We start from the raw sequence: 19,745 nt of genomic DNA, 5'->3' as shown, positions 1-19,745 counted from the left end.
CCCTGAGAATTTTTAACATTTCGGCAAAAGTGAAAACAGCGGGATTTGTGTGGGAGTGTGAGGTTGTGCAAATGTGTGCACATCTGTGGACCATGTGTCAGGTGTCCTGCACCAGAAGGGCTGAATGAAGAAAGAAGGCTGCCATCACTTTACCACTCACTCACTCACACATACACACACACATACACACACACACCACTACTATGAAACAGAGGTGTCTCGCGCCTCAGCTCTATCACGGTAGCATCCGAAAACATTTCAGCTTGGAAGTGACAGATCTGTACACGCTGCTGTAGAAACATGGTTTACATGTTAGCAAGCATCCCTATAATTTCTGATTGTATTACACTGCCGTAACATTACGGTTATTCTGATTGTGTCATGTTTCATTATGGATGTTTTCTGTTAGTTATTAAGGCATGTGGTCATTATTTGTAATATTATAATACAGATATCCTAATCAACTATTTCAATAAGATACAATATTTTACTCTTTATTATTTTTCAGTTTATGATTTTATTAGTTTTTACTGTTCAGCAGTTGGGTCATTACCTACTGTTTTAAAAGTGCTTTATAAATAAAGCTGGCTTGGCTTGGCCTATATTTCTGATTTTTCAAAAACTGGTTCATTTTCCTAATTAGATAACGAAATTATAGTAATTTGTATATTTTATAGTGTTACTATTTAAACATCTCATTTTAAAAAAGAATATATTAGTATGGATGTTTTGTTTTTGTAGTTCTGTAGCTACTGGCTGCATTTGTTTTTATTTATTTTTTTAATTTATCTGTACCAAAAACACACACATGTACAAACATGAGTAAACAAATTAATTATTAGATAATTAATTCAGTTTTCTTTTTTTCTGAAACTTAAATTAACAGCATCTGCAATGTAAAAAGAAATAAAAGGATAATTTATTTTCTATATGGATATATATATATATATATATATATATATATATATATATATATATATATATATGAAAAACATACAAAACAAAACAAAAAATAAATAAATAAAATAACCAAACAAAAAATTCTATGATTTTGAACATATCTAAAGACAAATGGTTTTAATAAATACCAACAATTATATAAAATTTTACTGCATTGTATTAGAAGTTAAATTACAAAAAAAAAAAAAAAAAGAAAAAAACAATTAAATACAATTAAATCTGAATTGAATTCATCTTCAATTTACAAATAAATTTGGTTAGATTTTCCCAAAAACAGTTAAAGTGGTCTGTGGCTCAGACCACACAACAAAACTCGTTCCACTTTTCATTCAGTTGTACCAAGGATATAACAAAACATTTAGATTTTTTCCTCAAATCTAAATTTGATGTTTCATATTTTAATTAAAAATCTAAAAGGATGAGAGACAAAGGGGGAAATGTGACACAGATAAGGAGACCATTCAAACACACACCTGCTTCCTTTTTTTTATTTGTGAAGGTTTTGATTGAGTGATGAGTGCACCCTGACGAGGAGCACAGATGCAATAACAGAGAACCGACTCTGTCAGCTGGAGGAGTGGTATGCTGAAAACAATGAAAACAGCACGTGATAGATAGCTCAGTCATAAGGTTAACGGTAACTCACAGACAAAACGTCTTGTTTTTAAAAAGTGCATTCACAAACATGACAAGTACTCTCAACTCATGATGTCTATCTTTATGTGATACAAAATATGCATACCTGTTTTAGATTTGTTTGTATTTCTATACATAGATATTTCTTCAAAAGGATCACCTCTTTTTGTTCTTTTTTTTACAAAGGTTAAAAGCAGGGTTGTGGTCATAGCAGCTTCGGATATCTCTTGCCTCTTTGTCATGTAATGAGATACGCAGTCTCAACAGATATCCAAATAAAACCTACAATTTTTCTCTGTTGTTCAACTCAAATGACATGTTTTCTTTATTGACAGAGATATTCATCAGTGAAGCCTGCAGTTTAGAAAAAAAGAATCAATAAAATGCTTGGGCTGTTAAATATATTCTTGTATACCCGCTTTTTTTTTTTTTTTTTTTTTTTTGACAATATCATAAATACTAAAGACACAGGACAACATTATAAGACAATGCTGAGAGACTAAATGTAAAGATTAAAATAGTTCAAACATTATTTTTTCAAGTTTTCTAATTCATGAGAAACAAAATATTTCAGGCGAGCACAGAAACACTATATTTCAGTCTTTTTGTTCATCAATTCTGGGTCCTTTATATTTAAAAGAGCAGCCCTAAACAGGGTTGCAGGACAAAGGTCAGACTGTCTTTTAACAAAACTGTCCTTTTGGGTCATCGTCCTGTCCAGATAAGACACTTGCCCATTATCACTGAGGCAGGATCTTGGTTTTCAAAGGAATTCATAAAAGCAGTCAAACATACCAATAAAAACCAATAAGTACCATGCAAATCTTGCAAGACCACATATTCTCAAACAAGAGACAAAGTTTTCTTTGTATAGGCGAAATACCAAGAAAGAAGGGAATGGGTGGAAGGCAAAGACCTCTAATTAATACTAAATACTATATTTTCAAAACCAAACAAAAATATTTAATCTGTACATAATTTAGTACACGAGTTCAGACTGGATCAGCAGTTTCTTTCCTCATCATCATATATTTAGTCTTTGCCAAATGCCTACCTTGGAATAATACCGAAATGTTTTTAATTGATTCCAATCTCTTTATTCTCCTCCATATATCTGGAGAAGGGACGACTGGTTGTGACTTCCAGACCAGCCTTCTCCATACCCGTCATGGGAGGGCTACTTCCAGTGCGAACACGGTCCATCCCTCCCATAGCTCCCAATGAAGTGATTCCCGCCCCGCTGAGGCTGACGGGCAGCTGGGTGATGCCTCCATTCTGGATTACAGAGATCTCATTGTTTTTCATGGCCAGGCCGTTGGTAATGGCAGCGGCGTACTGGTTCCAGAAGCCTGGGTCAACATTCATGGCCCGAGCCGCCAGATCTTTCTGAAACATCTCACTGAACTTCATGGCGTCCCCACCCAGCAGGGCCATGGGATTCTCCACAGATAGGCGTCGACCCCTACGAGCGGGAGCATTGTTCCACATGTGTGTTCCCATGTGGACCTAAAAATAGCAACATAAATAGAAAAAAAAAATTAAACATCATGAGCGTTTTCCTTGTAAGTCAGAGCTTTAATGAGTAACTACATATATGAAAATAGTGTGGGTTGGGATTGAAAGCAAAAGGCTAAAACTGAAAGACAAACATTAAATGCTTAAACTCTAACGTGTATATGATTCTCCAGTGGTTTTTATCAAAAGTTAATGTGTTACACATTAAAATGTAAGTGTTATTTCAACCAGTTACCCCATCTCTCTAAGGTTTATAGTAAAACTTACCTTCAGATTGCCCTTTGTGGTGAAAGCCCTTCCGCAAATAGAGCAGGCAAAAGGTTTCTCCCCTGTGTGTGTGCGCTCATGGATTTGCAGAGCGCTGGCTGAGGAGAAATTCTTCCCACACGAGTGGCAGTTGTGCTGCTTAGGAGTGCGACGTGGAGGCGGGGGAGCCAACATGGGGTTGATGCTGGGGCTCATGGTGGTTGGGGGAGCTGCAGCTGGAACATGAATGCCCACAGGCAAGTGAGAACTGTCACTCAGAGACTTGCCATGTCCATTCATTTCCATTTTGATCATGTTTGATGCCGTGCTGGCCAAATTAGGAGTACTTAGTCCTGAAAAAAAGCACAAAATTTAAAACATTAATGTTATAATATTATTGGAGCATTGCCAAGTACTGACAAGTTTGCTTCATATGTTAAGTCTTAGCTTGTTTTGCTCAAACCCACCTCGGTCTCTATTTAGAAACAGCATGTTGAAGTGACTCTCATCCTTGATAAAGTGCCTGCCAGGTTGAGTGGCAGTCAGGTCAAGGGCCCCAGTGCCTTCAGTTGCAGAAAGCGGAGACGGGGTCTCTGATTTTTCCGACTTCACTGTTGCCAAGCCAGCTGCACTATTCTCCTGGCCCTCCTCTGCTGTCATGGCACTGCTGTTGTTATTATTACTGAGTGTAGCTGGGGACTTGGATCGTTGGCTCTCAGAATGGCTATGAGCTGGGGACAATTGCTGCATGGAGCCAGAGGACTCAGACAAAGCAGGGCTCCCCAAGCTCTGACCTTCAGCATCTCCTGCTAATGACAAGGAATCAGTGGTAAAACAGTCAGGCTCCCCTGCAAAGCTGCTGCCATTCTGAGCAGGCTTCTGGCCAAATGAGCGAGTCATGTTGGCAATAGTGTCTGTCATCCTCATCTGGTTCTCCAGTGCAGCGATGCTAGAGATAATAGAAGTTGGTGGTGAACTTCCAGGTGAATAAGGTTTAGATGAATCCACCTCACCATCTTTCAGGTCAGCATCATCATCCATAGCCTGCTCCATTTCATCCAGGAGATCATCGTCATAATTACTCATTGCGTCTAAGCTCTTCTCATCAAATGACAGGTCTGTTTCCATTTCCTGCAGACTTTCTGGAACAGGGGTGTTGGGGATCTGCCCTCCCATATGCATGCGGATGTGCTGCTGTAGCACAACAGCATTGGTAAACTTCTTCTGACATATAGGGCAAGAGTGCTGGACTCGAAGTGGGGGTTTGGACCTGTGGACACCAAAGTGTGTTTTCAAGTTTCCCTTGGTGGTGAATGCTCGTCCGCATATCTTGCATTTGAAGGGCCTCTCACCAGTGTGGATGCGGTAGTGCATCTTCAGAGCACTCTGGCAGCTGAGAACACGATGGCAGATAACACATTGGTTGGGGTCAGTCATCTTTTTGTCAATATTCTCAACAAGCTGCTGCAACTTTGATGTCTCTGAGGTTTGCATAGAGTCCAGGAGGCCTCCAAATGGAAACTTGGCCTTAAACTGGTCTGACAGCATGGGGAGGACAGGATGGGAGACGGGATTTGAAACTAAGTTGGGGCTACTGAGGGGATCAATGACTGGGCCACTGCCTGATGATGTTGTGGAGGTGACAGTGGGGGAAAGAAGAACTTGAGTTACTGTAGTTGTGGTGGTCGTGTTCTCTCCTGGCCTAGTAGAGCAACTTGGGGATAAAAGAATGCCTTCGGGTTTCAGAAGAGGAGGTGCTTCACTCCCAAGGTTGGGTTTTGGGGAGGGTGATGTAGTGGTCATTCCCAAGTCAGTGGTGATATTTGGGGACAATGATACGCACTCACTTGAAGGTGGTGAAGGCCTCTGAGGAGACCTGTTGAGTGGAGTGAGGTTTGGAGACTCAGCAAAACCTCCAATCATGCTGGGAAGTGTTGGTGGTAGCTGGAGCCCAGCAGAGGTGGGAACAGTGGAGAGGACAGGTTTACTGTCTAGCCATGTGGTAACAGGTTTTTCTGGTGGTAATGACATGCCATATGGAATGCCTGAGCTTGTGGGAACATTGTCCAGGTACTCTGGCACAGGGTAAGGGTTCATCTGAATGTGTGGGTATTTCTCTTTGTGCCTCTGGAAATGAACTTTCAGATTCCCCTTAGTGGAGAAACGGTTTCCACATATGTTGCATTTGTAGGGTCTTTCTCCAGTGTGGGAACGCAGGTGGATCTGCAGGGCACTGTCACTGCCAAAGACCTTGGCACAGAACCGACACTTATGCTTGAAGAAGGGGTCTTCAGAGCTGGGCTTAGTGTCAAACACAGAAACATTGGGGGGCTTTCCCTTGCGGTGCTTCATTAAAGCAGAGAGAGGGTCGAGAGCATTGGCTGTGGCTGCTATGCTGGCCAGAGGATTGGGGAAGATGACACTGTTTGAGGAGCTGTGAGGTATCAGTGGTAGACTGGAGGCAGAGTTCAGGATGTTGCTGTGACTGAGGGAGGGAGGGGTGGTGGAGTTCCTTGGGAGAGCTGAGCTGTTGCTGATGCCACCACCTCCTGTTATGCTACTGCTAGTGCTGCTGCTGTTATTTGTGACTGAAGATGAGCAGGCAGGATGAAGAGACGACAAACCAGTACCACTTGGTGGGGGAAACGCTGCATTATTTGAGGATGTGTTCGGAACTGAGGAGTTAGATTGCTGAGTGCCACTTTGTGGTGTTTGAGAGAGAGGCCCTTCTATTGCAGAGGTCATAGCTGAAGGGCCTTGACTGCTTAGTGTGGCTGGCAACCTAACAGGCAACTGATGAACAGGGGGGGTGATGAAGTTATGCAGCTGAAGCTGACTGGCAGGAGGAGGAACACAGGAAGATACAGGCCCCTGGCTTCCAGCAGCACTGCTGTGATGGTGGCTGATTGCAGGTTGTGGGCCTGACTGTCTGTTCATGAGAGCCACCTGACTTCGGATTTGTTCTATTAGCTGGAGCTGATGGATCTGCTGTTGCTGGAGAGCCATCAGCTGGTCCAGAATCATAGGAATGGCCATGGTGGAAACCCCATTGCCCACTGCTGCCCTTACACTCTGTGAAAACTGGGCAACTGCAACCCTGGTACTGTGCAGGGTCTCCAGAGTAACATTGGTGCTTGGCATGGTGTAGCTTGTAACAGCAGAGGGGGCAACATCGTTGAGCTGAGGTAGGGAGCCGTCTGGCTCAGGAGATGTCACGTCTCTCTCATCAGAATCCATATTTTTTTCAGGTGAAAGCTCAAGCTCCATTTGCTCATCCTCCTTTTCCAGGACATTGACCTCGTTTAAGTCTGCTGTCTCTGGGACATCATCCCCCTCACCAGCAGGACTTTGATTGCCCTCCCTGGGGTCCTCACTGTCATCTTGCTCGCTAGGGCAGCTGGGCACAGGCGAGGGCTCCGACTGGTACTCCTGGGAGGGGTTAGGCGTGTCCTCATTGTCATTTACTATGAGCACCAGGGGGTTCTTCGTACAGCTCTTTAAATGTTCACAGAAGTCTGACCACTTGAAGAACTCAGCACAACACTTTTCACATACATGAGTCTCTTCACTGCCGCTGCGGCTCTCATTCCCGCTGTCGGCATCATCCAGCACATCACCTCGGGCTGCATGGAGGGGAGAGTGTCAGGAGAGTGGAAGGGGATAGGAAAGAGGGGAGGAGGGAAGGGGTGAAAGAAGAATTAATGAATAAATAATCAATAAAGAATTCACACATATTTTGCAGTGCAGTGCAGCAAAGATTTAACCTTTGATTTTTTTCTCTTTTAACATAACCAAAATCAATATCTTTTTATTTTTTTTTACTCTGAACAAATTGCCCTAGTTCACCAATTCTCAAGACCCAGATTTGTGCATCCACACCCTCTCCATAGAGCCAGCTAATAATTTTCTTTGTGCAATCCATCAAATTATGAGGGCCTATCAATTGTGGATACTGCCGCTTAATGAAATTCCATAGAACCCATCGATTTCCAATATTTCATACAATTCACAGCTGCCTCATCTGTTGGGTACAAATCAGGACTTTGATGGTCCCATTAGGATTCCCCTCTGCTATCAAGCTCAGTCATTTCCCCCTGAATTTCAAATGCTTAGGCCCTTTTCCTTTAGCATTGCCAAGGTAATATTTTAGCCCTGAAAAGAAAAGAACTCTAACCTCAACTTTTGTCACAAGCTGCTCCTTTTTTAAATATAACTACAAATATATATATTTTTTTCCTTTTCATCTTCAACCCGTTATAATTACTCTACAGCAGAAAAGAAAAGGGTAAGATTAATTTGAATATTTTAAATCTCTGCAACTGGACCCTTATGAAAATTCTAAATGCCAAATGTTTCCTTCCAGTAAAGAAATGCTTAGCATTACTTTCTTTCTTCCCATTCCCCTCACCCCCCACACACACCCCACCCCACAAGTTCTCTGACATAAGACCCAACAAATTACATACTTGTGCTATGGCAGCAAAGGCTCTGATTAGTTACACATGTTTAATCACAGTTGCAGGAAGCCACTTCCTCTTCCACATACAACCATCATGAGTCAAACAAACCAGCACAAGCTCTGAAAACGGACCTAATTCACACCTGATCAAAACCATGTAAAAATGGCCTCCCTTGTAAGTTTATTTTGCTCTCTATAAGTGCAGTTTTGAGTGTGTATCTCACTGTATAAGTCAGTATAAATATATCTGTTTCAGTGGAAAGTGTGCACAATCATTGTGATCTAACGTGTTTCCTGTAAATTATAAACAACAAAAATGTGGTTATATAATTATTTTAAGTATTTTATATACAATAAACACAAAACAATATTTAAAGTGTGATTAATTTTATTTTAAAAAATGCCATAAAAACATGCTATATAAGGTGATTCTATTACTTTCACACATTATCTATGAAAGTAAAAAAGAAGTGATGATTGTTTCTGAAACATAACAATGCTTCTTTTGTTAATATGTTTGGACTAATCATTGAAGCTGTAAATCCCAGAAAACTACCAGAAAGGGCTGCACCTTACATCCTGCAGCTCAAGTCCCACTGCGCATTGTGAGATTCATACAGTGCTTACACTGAGGCTGAAATGGAGCGAGCCACAGTGAAGAAGACATGAGGTATTTGTGCCAATTACAGTGACTCAATAGAAAAAAAATTCATCACTCCTCCTGTAATCTGCAGCCGAAGGGGGGGAGGCGAGCGCTATCATGGTCTGGTGTCTGTGACTTAATTAATTATCAGTAGAATGGTTTTAGATACTCTGTGATCTTACCCCCACTGGGCGTTAGAACTGACAGAGGAAAGTATTATTTTGCTTAATCATGCACAGATTAAAAAAAACATAAAATAAAAGTAAAAAATATCCGATCAAACAATTTAAGGAAAATACGACGGGAAATCCTGCACATTTTTTATTTGGGAATTTTTATTCTGTTTACTTTTTTCTTTTTCCTTTTTTTTTTTTTTTTTTTTATTTGCAGTATCAGTGTGACCAGTCTGTTTGTGAAATCAGTATAAAACTCCCACTAAATCAAAAGTAATATGAGCTTTATAGGAAAGAAAGAAAGAAAGAAAGAAAGAAAGAAAGAAAGAAAGAAAGAAAGAAAGAAAGAAAGAAAGAGAAAAGTTGAAACTAGAAAGAGAATTGACGATTGAAAACGTCAGCGACACGTGACAGCACGCTAAAAAGCTTCTTATCTGAGAAGCGGACAGCAGAACTCATTTCCATAATTGAGGGTTGAAAGGTCAATACAAATGAGTAGGCATTGTGTTGAGCTGATTAGTTATTAGAATGGTATTACTGTCAATCTCTTTTATTCATTCATACAATTACAAGTGGGGGCCTTTGTGTGGCTCTGGCCTCACACAAACACACACACACACACACACACGCCGACATGTTTTTAAAACAGACTAAGAACAAGCATGGATTGTGTGCTAATGAGAAGAGATACATGCTTAAAACATATAAAATGAAGTATATATATTTTTTTGTTAATGGAAATGACCAGTCTGGAGTCTGCACTGATGTTTTCCATTGGCCTATTTTCTAAAAATACCTTGTGCAGGTTTTATTAAAATAAAAAAAAATAAAAAAATAAGGAAACAAAAATGTTTTCTATTTCTCTTTTTATAAATCAAATTTGGTAAATTTTATAGTTCCTGTCTATCCTCTCTGTCTCACGCTATGTTTCTTTACTGCAGTTTCTATCTGAACGAGTCGATGAGACTTAAAAAAAAACAACGAATACATAAATAAAAGTTAAAATCAACAATCGTAATTGTTCAAAATTCTTAGATTTGGTAAAACATGAGCCTGATGTCATTTATGAGGGTTTGAAAAAAGAAAGAATAAAAAAAAAAGATGCAGAAATTTGCTGTTAATTGTGTGAGTTTAAATGCTGCAGCGATTAGTCATTGTTAATTACAGCTGAACAAGCTACAACCATAAACCACCTGATCATTTTTATGCCTCCACCAAAAATATCAAAAACGGTCCGGGCTCATAACTATAAAACATCTGCACCATGATTCACCATCGAAGAGCGGGACCACTGTGTTGTGCAGCTGTCAAGGCGACATTTTGTGGTTGTTGTGTGCTTGCAAGACAGTAAAAAGATGCATGTGTGTGTTTTAAATGTTTATGCATGAGTATGCATGTGTGTGTGTTTGGTGGTGGTAATGTGTGTGTATGTGGAAAAGGGGGACGTATTGATTTCCCTATAGGATGGGAAAGGAAGAAAGAAAGAGTTGAAAAAAATTCCAATCCGTTTTCCATTCCTTTAAGAGTCTTCATTTTCCCAGATGCAAATATTTAGCTGAACACAGTCAATAGGGGGATTGTAGACACTGAATCTAAGTGTCTGCTATCATGCTCAGCAATCTTTGGCATGCTAACTGAAACCGCTAATCTGACATATTATATCAGATGAGGTATTCATGCTGATTCTGTGACAGTCACAGAGCTGGGCATTGAGCGGAGCATGGGACAATTACAAATTCCTCCATTCTTAACAATTTCCAGATTTACTTAATAAATACCCACAAAGATGAAAATGGTAACGTTTAAGATATCAGTATCTTATTTTTAAAATAGGGTATTGTAATTCAACCAGCCTCTTGATTTATCCTCTTCATTCTTTTCTTTTTTTTCCCTGAAATTAAAGCAGTTTGTGATCAGCATCTGTGCTTCCACTGATCCTTGAACTGCTCCTTTTTCTGCACCTTTAAAATCCATTCTTCTAAAGAACCCGAGAACAGCTTAACACTCTCAGAGATGCATCCCTGTTACGTTCCTGCTCAAGCTGTGAGCAGAAAAAGAGGCCTGCTGGGTCCACCGTGCTGGAACATTGTTTCACTAAACATTTTCAAATCACACTTTCACAACTCTAATTTTCAGATTATTAAATTACATTATATTTGTTTCTATGCCAAGTAAATGTTTCAGCTGCAGTATTGTCTGTCCTTTGCTTAATCCTAATTTTGGAACTTAAAAAGCTAAATAAAATAAAAAATCAGACTATTTTAATTCTGCACATCTATGAAGTGTAAATTTCCATTTAAGAATAATGTTTTAGTATATTTAAAACAATAATTTTACATAATAATTTTCAATTATTTTTAACAAAAATTGTTCTTTTTCAGCTAATAAACAAACTAATATGTGACGATATGCCCACTAAGCATCTCCTTGAGTGATCCCATGCATCCTCAGATCTGCAGAGGCTTGAGTGTCTTCAGCACAGCTCTCTGTGTGAGAGTGTGTGTCTGTGTGTGTGTCATCAGGCCGGTCAGCCCTACTGCAGAGTGGTACAGTCATATCTGCACACACAGAGAGGCCTTTGTCATCGCCTGCAGATGTGGAGCAGCCAAAACATTAACGATTTGTTTGTGTAAGCATTTGCAATACAGTATTCAATGACGGCACTCTGTCCAGATGACCGTGTCACCCGTCAAGATGGCTCTCTGTGAATGGATTTACAAAACCGCTTGAGATGAGGAGGAGACTTTAGGATCTAATGGGTATTCATCCTCTGAACGCAAAACCTATATATATTATATTTGTTCCTTGTCTTATTTAAATAATTCAACTCTGATTTTCTTACTTAATAAAAAAAGATTTTCATGTTACCATTCGCAGCTGCTTCTCCATTTTGTTCATTTCTTAGTTAATCGGTTCTAAAAATCGTCTCAACAATTTAAAACTACAGCCTCCCCAACAACCAAGTCATCAGCGGATGACTAAATCCTCCAAATCTGCTCCGTTGCCTGATGTTAAATAGTCCTTGGTCCTACCTCTCAATCAAGATCTCACTTGCTCATGTGTGTTTTCAGCCCGGAGTTGTAATTAAGATACAGCCATATTTGAGTGCCTTCTTGTAAGACGTCCTTGGCACAGCTATGTGGGTGGTCCACAGGCCTGCACCCAGTGGTGAGAAGGGATTAAAACAAAAGGCAAACAAAGCCCCACTGCAAGGGAAGTGGGCAACAACTATGTAGTCACTGTCAGCAGGGATTTTCTCACTTTGATATATTTTCTGCTCATCAACAGAGCGTGCCCATGCCTTCCCTTTCTCTTCAGTTACTGGGGAGACCAAACACCTACCAAAACATTTGAACTCTTAAAAGATTTGGTTTTAAATGATTGTGAATGTAGTCTGAATAGTGGTTGAAAAATGGAAAGTAAAAGCATCACAGACATGACTTTTTCCTAGATTCTTGAAGATATTTAATAGAATATATATATATATATATATATATATATATCAAGGAAAATCTGCTTTTTCTCAGCTGTTCTTGGTGCTCTGGGTGAATTACTGTAAGTCTCCTCATGAGTGTGTACAATTTGCACACTGACACTCCAAACCCCAGCCCCACTCTCCCGTCACTCTCCAGATGCACACCTTCAAAGACACAGGGTGCAGAGGAAGTGGTGGTGTGGTGAAAAACCTGTCGCTGCTCACTCTTTCTAGGACACGAGTAAGCTCTGCTGCCAAGGTCAGCGGCACACATGTTCTAATTGTACAAAGAGCTTGACATCTAGCGGCAGGATCTGGCTGGCCAGGGCGACACAAAGGTTAAGTCAGCAAGCTTTGTAAAAGCACTCCAAAGCAGACCCCCCCTCCTCCGCCACCCACCCATGTCCACCTCCTCTTCCTATCCTAACACATATACACTACACCCCCATAACCCCTCAGGGCAAAGCCTGAAGGAAGGGATGACATGCCACGCAGGGACCTGTTGGCATGTGAGTTTGGTTTTTCATGTTTTGGGAGATGAAACACATTTCAGTGTCCTTGCTTAGCTGCAGTGGAAAACTGTCCAAAACAAAGAGAGAGAAGAAAAAGAAATAAAAAATAAAGTCACACCTTAAAGATGTCAGAGTTGAGGGGAAAAAAATTGAACACTTTTTCATTTGTTGGCTATTTTCACAAAACACACTGTTTGCGCCCTTAACAAAAAGCATAGTTTGGACAACCAAATTCATGACTTTCTCCCAAACATAATTCCAGCTAACATGGATTTTAGATCTAAATCAAGCTCATGATTAGAACTTTTGAGTTCTTTCAACATTTTATGCAACGATTTGTCAAGCCCAGCGATCGATAAGAGTTCGTCACAAGCTGCAGCCCAGCAACAGGGAGCAGAGAAGCCGATCACGCTGCAATGATACACTGACAGTCTGACATTAGAAGCTTGTCGTGTAAGGTAGCTTTGGATGAGACATGGTGTTATTAGGTTTATTTAAGTGTGTATGGGCTCACTGTGCTCTGCCAAAGGCTTGGGATTGTTTCACTGCTTCGTCTGTCCTGAATACAAGCGAGTCAGTATTGTGCTCCAACAAGGACAGAACATTCCACGGTTACTTCCAGTCCTGAGCACAATGGCATTGACAGTATACAGTATTTTACCCATAACACACTAACGTGTGAATGTATGCCTGGATTTTATTTCAAAGATTAATCTAGAAGGAGTAACCATTTGTTTCCACTTTTCATGCTTCTAGAAAATTTTATCTGACTTTTTAAAGCAAATTTTAGTTAAATGTTGACATTTTCAACAGGAAAGGAAATTTTCCTTTTAGACGTCTCAATCCAACAGGAGAGAAACCTGATGGATGCTGTGTATCTCTGACCAAAATCCGACAGAGGTTATCTCAACACCCCAACAGTGGCAGAGTTTTTTGTTTGTGAATGTGAAAAGCTCATAAATTAAAATAAAAAAAAAGAATAAATTGGACAAAAGAGCCATGCAGGAGTCATCAATGTGAGTCCTCCTTCACACCAACATTTCAACATGCAAAGACAGCCGCTCCCCTGAGATTACATCACACATTTCTGTTCTAAAGAAGCCCTGGAAAGTGTGTGTGTATGCATGTGGTTGGGTGCATGTGTGTGTGTGTATGTGTGTGTGTGTATGTGTGTTGGCCAACATGGGTCAAGATTTAGAAAGGTAGAAATAATATTTGAATACAACACCTAGCTTCACCGATAACAGATGTTTTTTCTAAGTATAACAAAGAGAATTTAAACAAATGTCATTTTTGACAGAAGTGTAAAGCAACACACACACACACACACACACAATATTCATCAAAAAAAATTCCACACTCATCTGTTAAAAATACAAATTAATGATTGCATTTAGGTTTAAAACATAATTTTTTCTGCACTGCCAAAGTAGAGATGTCATGTGTAGAAATCCCACAAGCACTTCACTCAGCATCAGACCTGACTTCCACTCTTTTACTGATGTTTTTTGTTGTGCAAAAGCCTGAGTACAGGCTGAGGAATAAATAATCCTTTTCTCCATATGGCGAGGACAAGCTCTGTCAAGCGATCCTGTCGACATTGTGAGAGAAAGGGAACAAATCAAGTGTGCTAAATTTATGTGAGGGGGGTAAACAAAAACCATTTCCATGACAAAACAAGGCTTCGACCTGCAACAGACTCCGCATTTTGTCCCTCGCAGTGCAAAGCAGGCGGTTTTCAGGACAAAAGACACAAATTCCCAATTTAAAAATAACCATAAAAGTAACGACCTTTTTATATTAAATTTACTAAGTTAGAAATGAGTGTCTGTATGTTTTTGCTAAATGAAGAATTCCCCACCTCGGAGAAAGAATTCCAAATATTTCCCAACTGATCTATTTGTGTGTTTGTAGAGTTGTGTGTCTGGTTGATCAACGCATCCACAAACAAACAATAATAATAATAGCCTAATCTGGAATCGATTTAAATAGAATTTAAGATTTCCTCCTCCGGTGTTTACATGTAAAGAAAACTCTTAAATCGGTTATATTTATGAAACAGGCCTTTCACAGAAGGCCTCCAGCTCATACTATAGATGCTGTTAGTGTAAACTGATCTACATTTATTCTATGACGTGCATTTGTCCCGTTAATCTTAAAGGTCATCTGTCAACAAACAGCCGACCGTGATGCAACCTGGAAAACATGCAGGTTTTTGTTTTGTTTTGTTTTGTTCTATTTTGGGGGGAAAAAAATTAAAAGCAAAACTCCTTAATAGGAATTTTACGCTTTCCTGACCCTGAAGAGAGGATATTTAACTGACTAGTTAAATATTAAATAATGGATTAATGGCTGATTATTTCTTCTGTATTTAAGAAAAAATCTTAGCAGTCCCTCAACAATCCGAGAGGGAGTATAAACTGTTTTATCCGAGAATTAAACTTGAAAGAATCAGTGTGAAAGATGAAGAGCGGCGCCGAGAGAAGGAAGTTGTCTGGATGAGGAAACTCAGCTGATCAAATCCACTCACCGTGCTCCGAGATCACCCCGGTTAGTGCGGGATCCTCGTCCGACTTAAGGTGTTGCGGCTTGGCTTGCTTGCGTCGGGACATGCTGCTGGCGTCAGGGCTGGCGATGCTGCTGAGTTCACGCTCCGTGATGTGTCTGCGTTTTGCAGATACATCAGCGAAGAGCGAATGAATCAACACAGAAAAAAGTTCGCAAACAGTCTGGTAGCGCAGTGTGGTAGGTGTTTGGTTGTGGGGGGGTTGAGAGGGAGGGAAACGTGAAATTAGCCCGTGTTGCTGCTGCCGCCGCTGCTGTTGCTGTGCGTTGGATTGCGCATGTCGGGATAATAATTATGATAGTGAATAATGCCTCGCGATTAACGGCAGCGTGTGAAGGTGGGGAGGATTGGCTGGAGTCCAGCGGACGCGCATTGGATATGGTAATGAGGGACGGACTAAGCAATTAGCCGTTTCACTCTCAGACTTTATCCGTGTCTTTTCTCTTTTTCCTCTCCCCCCCTCCCCGCCCCCAAAACAATACAACACACAAAAATCTCTTGTTTTTGAACAGTTCATTTGGGGGGGGGTCTCCAACTGGGAATGAAGGGTTCCTTTTCCCTCTCCGTTAACTAACTCTCAAGAGCTCTTCTCTCAGTATCTCTCATCTGCATCACTCTGGCCTTTGTGGTTCCACTTTGTTGTTGCTCATAACTTCGGAAAGTGTCCTCACACACAGTCTGTCTCGAGATCTTGGCTCACTTCTCGCACTTTCTCTCTCGGTAACTTTTTTTTTGTCCTGGCTGAACACACACCTCCTCCTGTCTCTAAGCAAGCGACTTCTGGTCTCTTAGATGTTTCGGAGCTTTAAAGTTTTCTCTTGAAGGGCATCTTCACTGCAAAGTGGATATTTGGTTTGATACGAGTACATCGGCAGCAGGAAAGTGTCCGGAGCGAATTAAGTTATCAAATGATCACCGTTTTATTATTATTTTTTAAGCTTCAATAACAGCGCAGCTCCGTTCTCCAAACTTTGACGCGCGTCTTCCGAAAGAGCGCCAGTCCTCCTCTTAGTAAGAAAGTAATTGTAATGAAAAAATGTAACTGTCCGGTTTAAAACAAAAAGAGAGAAGTCGCGCCGTTCTTCTGAACGTGTTGGAATCCTTCCTGTACTCCTCTTGGTCGCTGCGTCTAAGCTCCCGTTTGCGCCATCGTCTTAGTGCGCTCATAAAAAAGTGTCTTATATTGGCGACCAAAAGCGCCAACAGCGCTCGTTTCCTCAACAGAAAACTTCAGCCAGCGTGTCCCCTTTGGTAGGCTCGCGGGCTTGCGTCGAAGCCAACTTTGAAGTTATATTGCGGCAGCCCGGTCGCAGCATCGGTCTCTCTCGTCGTTGGGCATGGCTCTGCGTGTGTGGGACTGAGCTGTGTGTGAGAGTCAACCCCCTAGCAAGGGCTCAGCCCATTGCTTTCAGCCACCACTAGGATGTACCACCACGTTACTGTTCAGTGGATCGTCCTCAGTCTCCAGTGTGAACACCCAGATTTGACCTCCCGTCATATAATACAGCGCAGCTCTCACCAGACGCCGCTTATAATGGATAGAGTGTCATATTAATCTTGTGGAGTATTTTCTTTTTATGGGACAGGCGATCCCAGCGAAGGCTTTCCATCACACATTTAGTTTAACCTCACTTCCAGTTTATGAACATTTTACGCGGCAGCTGGTCCTGTCTGACAGTAATCACGTTAAAAAGAATAATTATTTTACTAAATAGAATATGCCTGTTTGAATATTCTGATAATTGGCTTATTTATTTATTTATTTTTTTTGCACGTGGTTATAATGAAAAGAGGTGAAAACAGATACGAGATTGTGCGTTTGTTGCAGCTTATTGTGGTACCAAAGAATCACGTTAACCCTTTACTTTGCTCCTTTTCCCCTTCTTTTTGCGTTCAAATGTCCGGAAGTCGTGGGAAAATGAGACAAAAGATGTGACACGCAGAATGATACCGGGCTACCAGGATTTTTACACAATTCAAACTAAATCATAAATTGTTTTTTTTTTTATTAAAACTGTTATGTCACTAATCAAATGAATTCATAAATAAGCTATAATGATGGATCCTCAGTTCTTCTTTTGCTCTCTGACAAAGCTTCCCCCCTCCCTCTTCCCTCCCTCACTGTTTGACTTGTCTATTCCCCCGCGTCCACCACATATGAGGCAAATCTGTTGACAACAAGGACGTCCTGTGAGCAAACTTTCTTCTTTCTCCTCTTCTCTTTCTATCCTCCCACCTTCTAAAGTTATGTCCAAAAGCCTGTTATTATCTGGTATTAATAGATGCAGCCCCCAGGAAGACAAAATCAGCTATTGATAATTGCAAGGAGTATACGGCAGCTACTGTATCGATCGGCGTGTCCTCCACTCCCCTGGTACCGCGAGATAAGGAGACACACTCTTTAGAGCAATATAATTTCTTTTGACCTATCTGCTTGCTACAGACTTATGATGAATAGCCACAGTGGCTGAAGTCCTTTATCACCAAAGTTACCCCCTTGATATATTATTGATTCTTTATAACTAGCTCGCCACACAAAAATCAAACTGTCCACTTGGCCATCATCATCATCAATATCATCACAAAGGCGGAGGAATGAAGATCCCTGCGCCTCTGAGGGCAAGCCTTTAGAATCTCCTCTGTAGGCCTAATCTTTATTTTGCTGATGATGAAAGGGAAGGGGAAACGAGGCAAGGTGCCATTTAAGACCAGGTGCTATTTAATCCGGTGTATATACTACTACTACACACACACACGCATACGGAGGAGAGGCAGAGATCCACAGCCTGAATTTCGAGGAAACCGATTCATTTAATCAACAATAAAGTGTTCTATGTTCTGCCAACACACAACGTGTTTAGCATGCCCAAATATGACAACATGGAACAGTTAAACCGAAGCTGGATGAACTAAATTTCCTAAATCACAGTGGAAAAGCAAAAATAAAGGCCTGTTTTATGACACTGCGGGTACACCGGATGCGCCTCAGAGGTATCCTTTAACCTTAAAGCTGTTTGGCTGCATAGCTGGAGCCCCATAGAGGCTGTTACAGCCGGGCCAGTCGCTCTTCACCGACAGAGGGGCGAGTGCTGCTGCTTAGGGGGGTGGAGGTGAGGGGGAGGTGAGGGAGGGTGCTTGGGAGAGGAGGGAGAGGAGGAAGTGTAATCACCCAAACAACCGTTTTTTTCTTTTTTCTTTTTTTTTTCTTGCCCATTTCAGCCCCTCTGGATCTGTGTGGCAAGGTAAGAAAAAAGGCTACTTGGCTTGGCCCTCTCTGCATCAGAATGAATCGGCAGACTTCTGTAACAGCTCCTCTTTCCTCTCTTCTCCTCTTGCAGCCTGCAGTCTGCTGCGAGGCTCTCCTTTCCCGTGCGGATACAGTGCAGAGAGGCCGGACAGCGATGAAGACGCCAAGAGGTAAAAAAAAAAAAAGTTTAATTCATCACTCTTTTATCATTTATTTATACTTCTGCGCATCGGAAAGAAAGTGTGAAATTTCATGTCTTTAAAACAAACATATGCCATGATATAACTTGCATGCGCTCTGCCTTCGAGAGGCGTTTGATAAGACCGACGAAGCGGCGCAGTCTTGGGGAAAAAAAAAAAAAAAAAAAAAAAAGCAATCCCTCCGTCAGCGTCCAATCAGAGGTGTTTGCGGCGCCGCAACCGGAGCCAAGGCGCGTTTCTACACACCGCAGGGCTACTGTAGCAGCCTATGGCGCACTCCCCAGGCTTCATCTGCACCAATCAAACACCAGCTGCAACTTTTTCCTCTCGTTGCTTGAACTTATTTCCCGGGTCTCTGACTGTAAGATCACGCCAGCACTTTATTTCTGCTTATATACACTGTTTACTGTGCGCGTGCGCAACAGTCGCCGTTTGTTGCAGTAATAATGGAACTAGTTCAAAACCAAAATTGTTTATGAAATATTTACACTTTTCCAGGCATGTTTTTATTTGTTACCTTAATAGTAGTACAAGCTTAAGTCTCTATGTTAATATTCACATCACTCTTTTGTAATAATATTTATCATAACAGGGCCTCTAAAGATTATTTAGGAAAGACTCTACTGGCTACTTATTGTGCCTGAAATGTAGATTTAGCAAATTCTCAGTAAGTTTTTGTAGATATTTTAAAGGGATCTTTTAAGTGTAGGAAAGTGTAATGCTCTACTATGAGATTATTTTCAACACAGTGAGTTCTGGGTTCTAATTTAAATGTGTAATTATTTAGACATGTTAAAGGTTCCCTAGAGTTGATTTTATAATGGCTCTTTTTAGAAGTTAGAAAAGAAACCACTCAGGCTGTGCTGGACATTACACTCAGCAATGATCATCAGAGTGACCTCGTAAATTTTTTTTTTGTGACATGCTTTCTAGTCTTGCATTACACATATTTGTTAGTTAAATCTGTAAAGCAAACACACACTGTTTGATGTATAATTATGGACATCATGAATTAACTGATATTGTGGGGCCACATTAAGTGGACACTGGTAGTTATCCTGCATTGTTCTACTCTAACACTGATCCCAGAATCAGTTATTAAGGAACATCTGA

General features: G+C 40.9%; 1 protein-coding gene across 1 annotated transcript; it reads right to left on the bottom strand.

The window, feature by feature from the left end:
* Nucleotides 1-1,420: 1,420 nt before the first annotated feature.
* On the bottom strand, nucleotides 1,421-16,517 carry sall3a (spalt-like transcription factor 3a). The gene is made up of 4 exons (XM_041988883.1): nucleotides 15,150-16,517; nucleotides 3,825-6,980; nucleotides 3,379-3,710; nucleotides 1,421-3,102 (listed from the first exon to the last, which is right to left on the bottom strand). Exons 1-4 carry the CDS (start codon nucleotides 15,229-15,231, stop codon nucleotides 2,674-2,676), a joined length of 3,999 nt encoding a protein of 1,332 aa, XP_041844817.1. The 5' UTR covers nucleotides 15,232-16,517; the 3' UTR covers nucleotides 1,421-2,673.
* Nucleotides 16,518-19,745: the final 3,228 nt, after the last annotated feature.

The sequence above is a fragment of the Melanotaenia boesemani genome, chromosome 6 (assembly GCF_017639745.1).
Source record: "Melanotaenia boesemani isolate fMelBoe1 chromosome 6, fMelBoe1.pri, whole genome shotgun sequence".
Taxonomy (NCBI): Eukaryota; Metazoa; Chordata; class Actinopteri; order Atheriniformes; family Melanotaeniidae; genus Melanotaenia; species Melanotaenia boesemani.
Note: the sequence above shows the minus strand (reverse complement) of the source record. Positions and strands in the feature narration are given on the sequence as shown.

What these genes read in the sequence shown, in the direction of transcription:
- sall3a (XM_041988883.1), bottom strand. Translation starts at nt 15,231, where the DNA reads ATGTCCCGACGCAAGCAAGCCAAGCCGCAACACCTTAAGTCGGACGAG. An exon ending in GTTTCTAAATAGAGACCGAG is followed by an intron (nt 3,711 to 3,824) that starts GTGGGTTTGAGC and finishes GCTTTTTTTCAG; the next exon opens with GACTAAGTACTCCTAATTTG. An exon ending in CCACAAAGGGCAATCTGAAG is followed by an intron (nt 3,103 to 3,378) that starts GTAAGTTTTACT and finishes TGCTATTTTTAG; the next exon opens with GTCCACATGGGAACACACAT.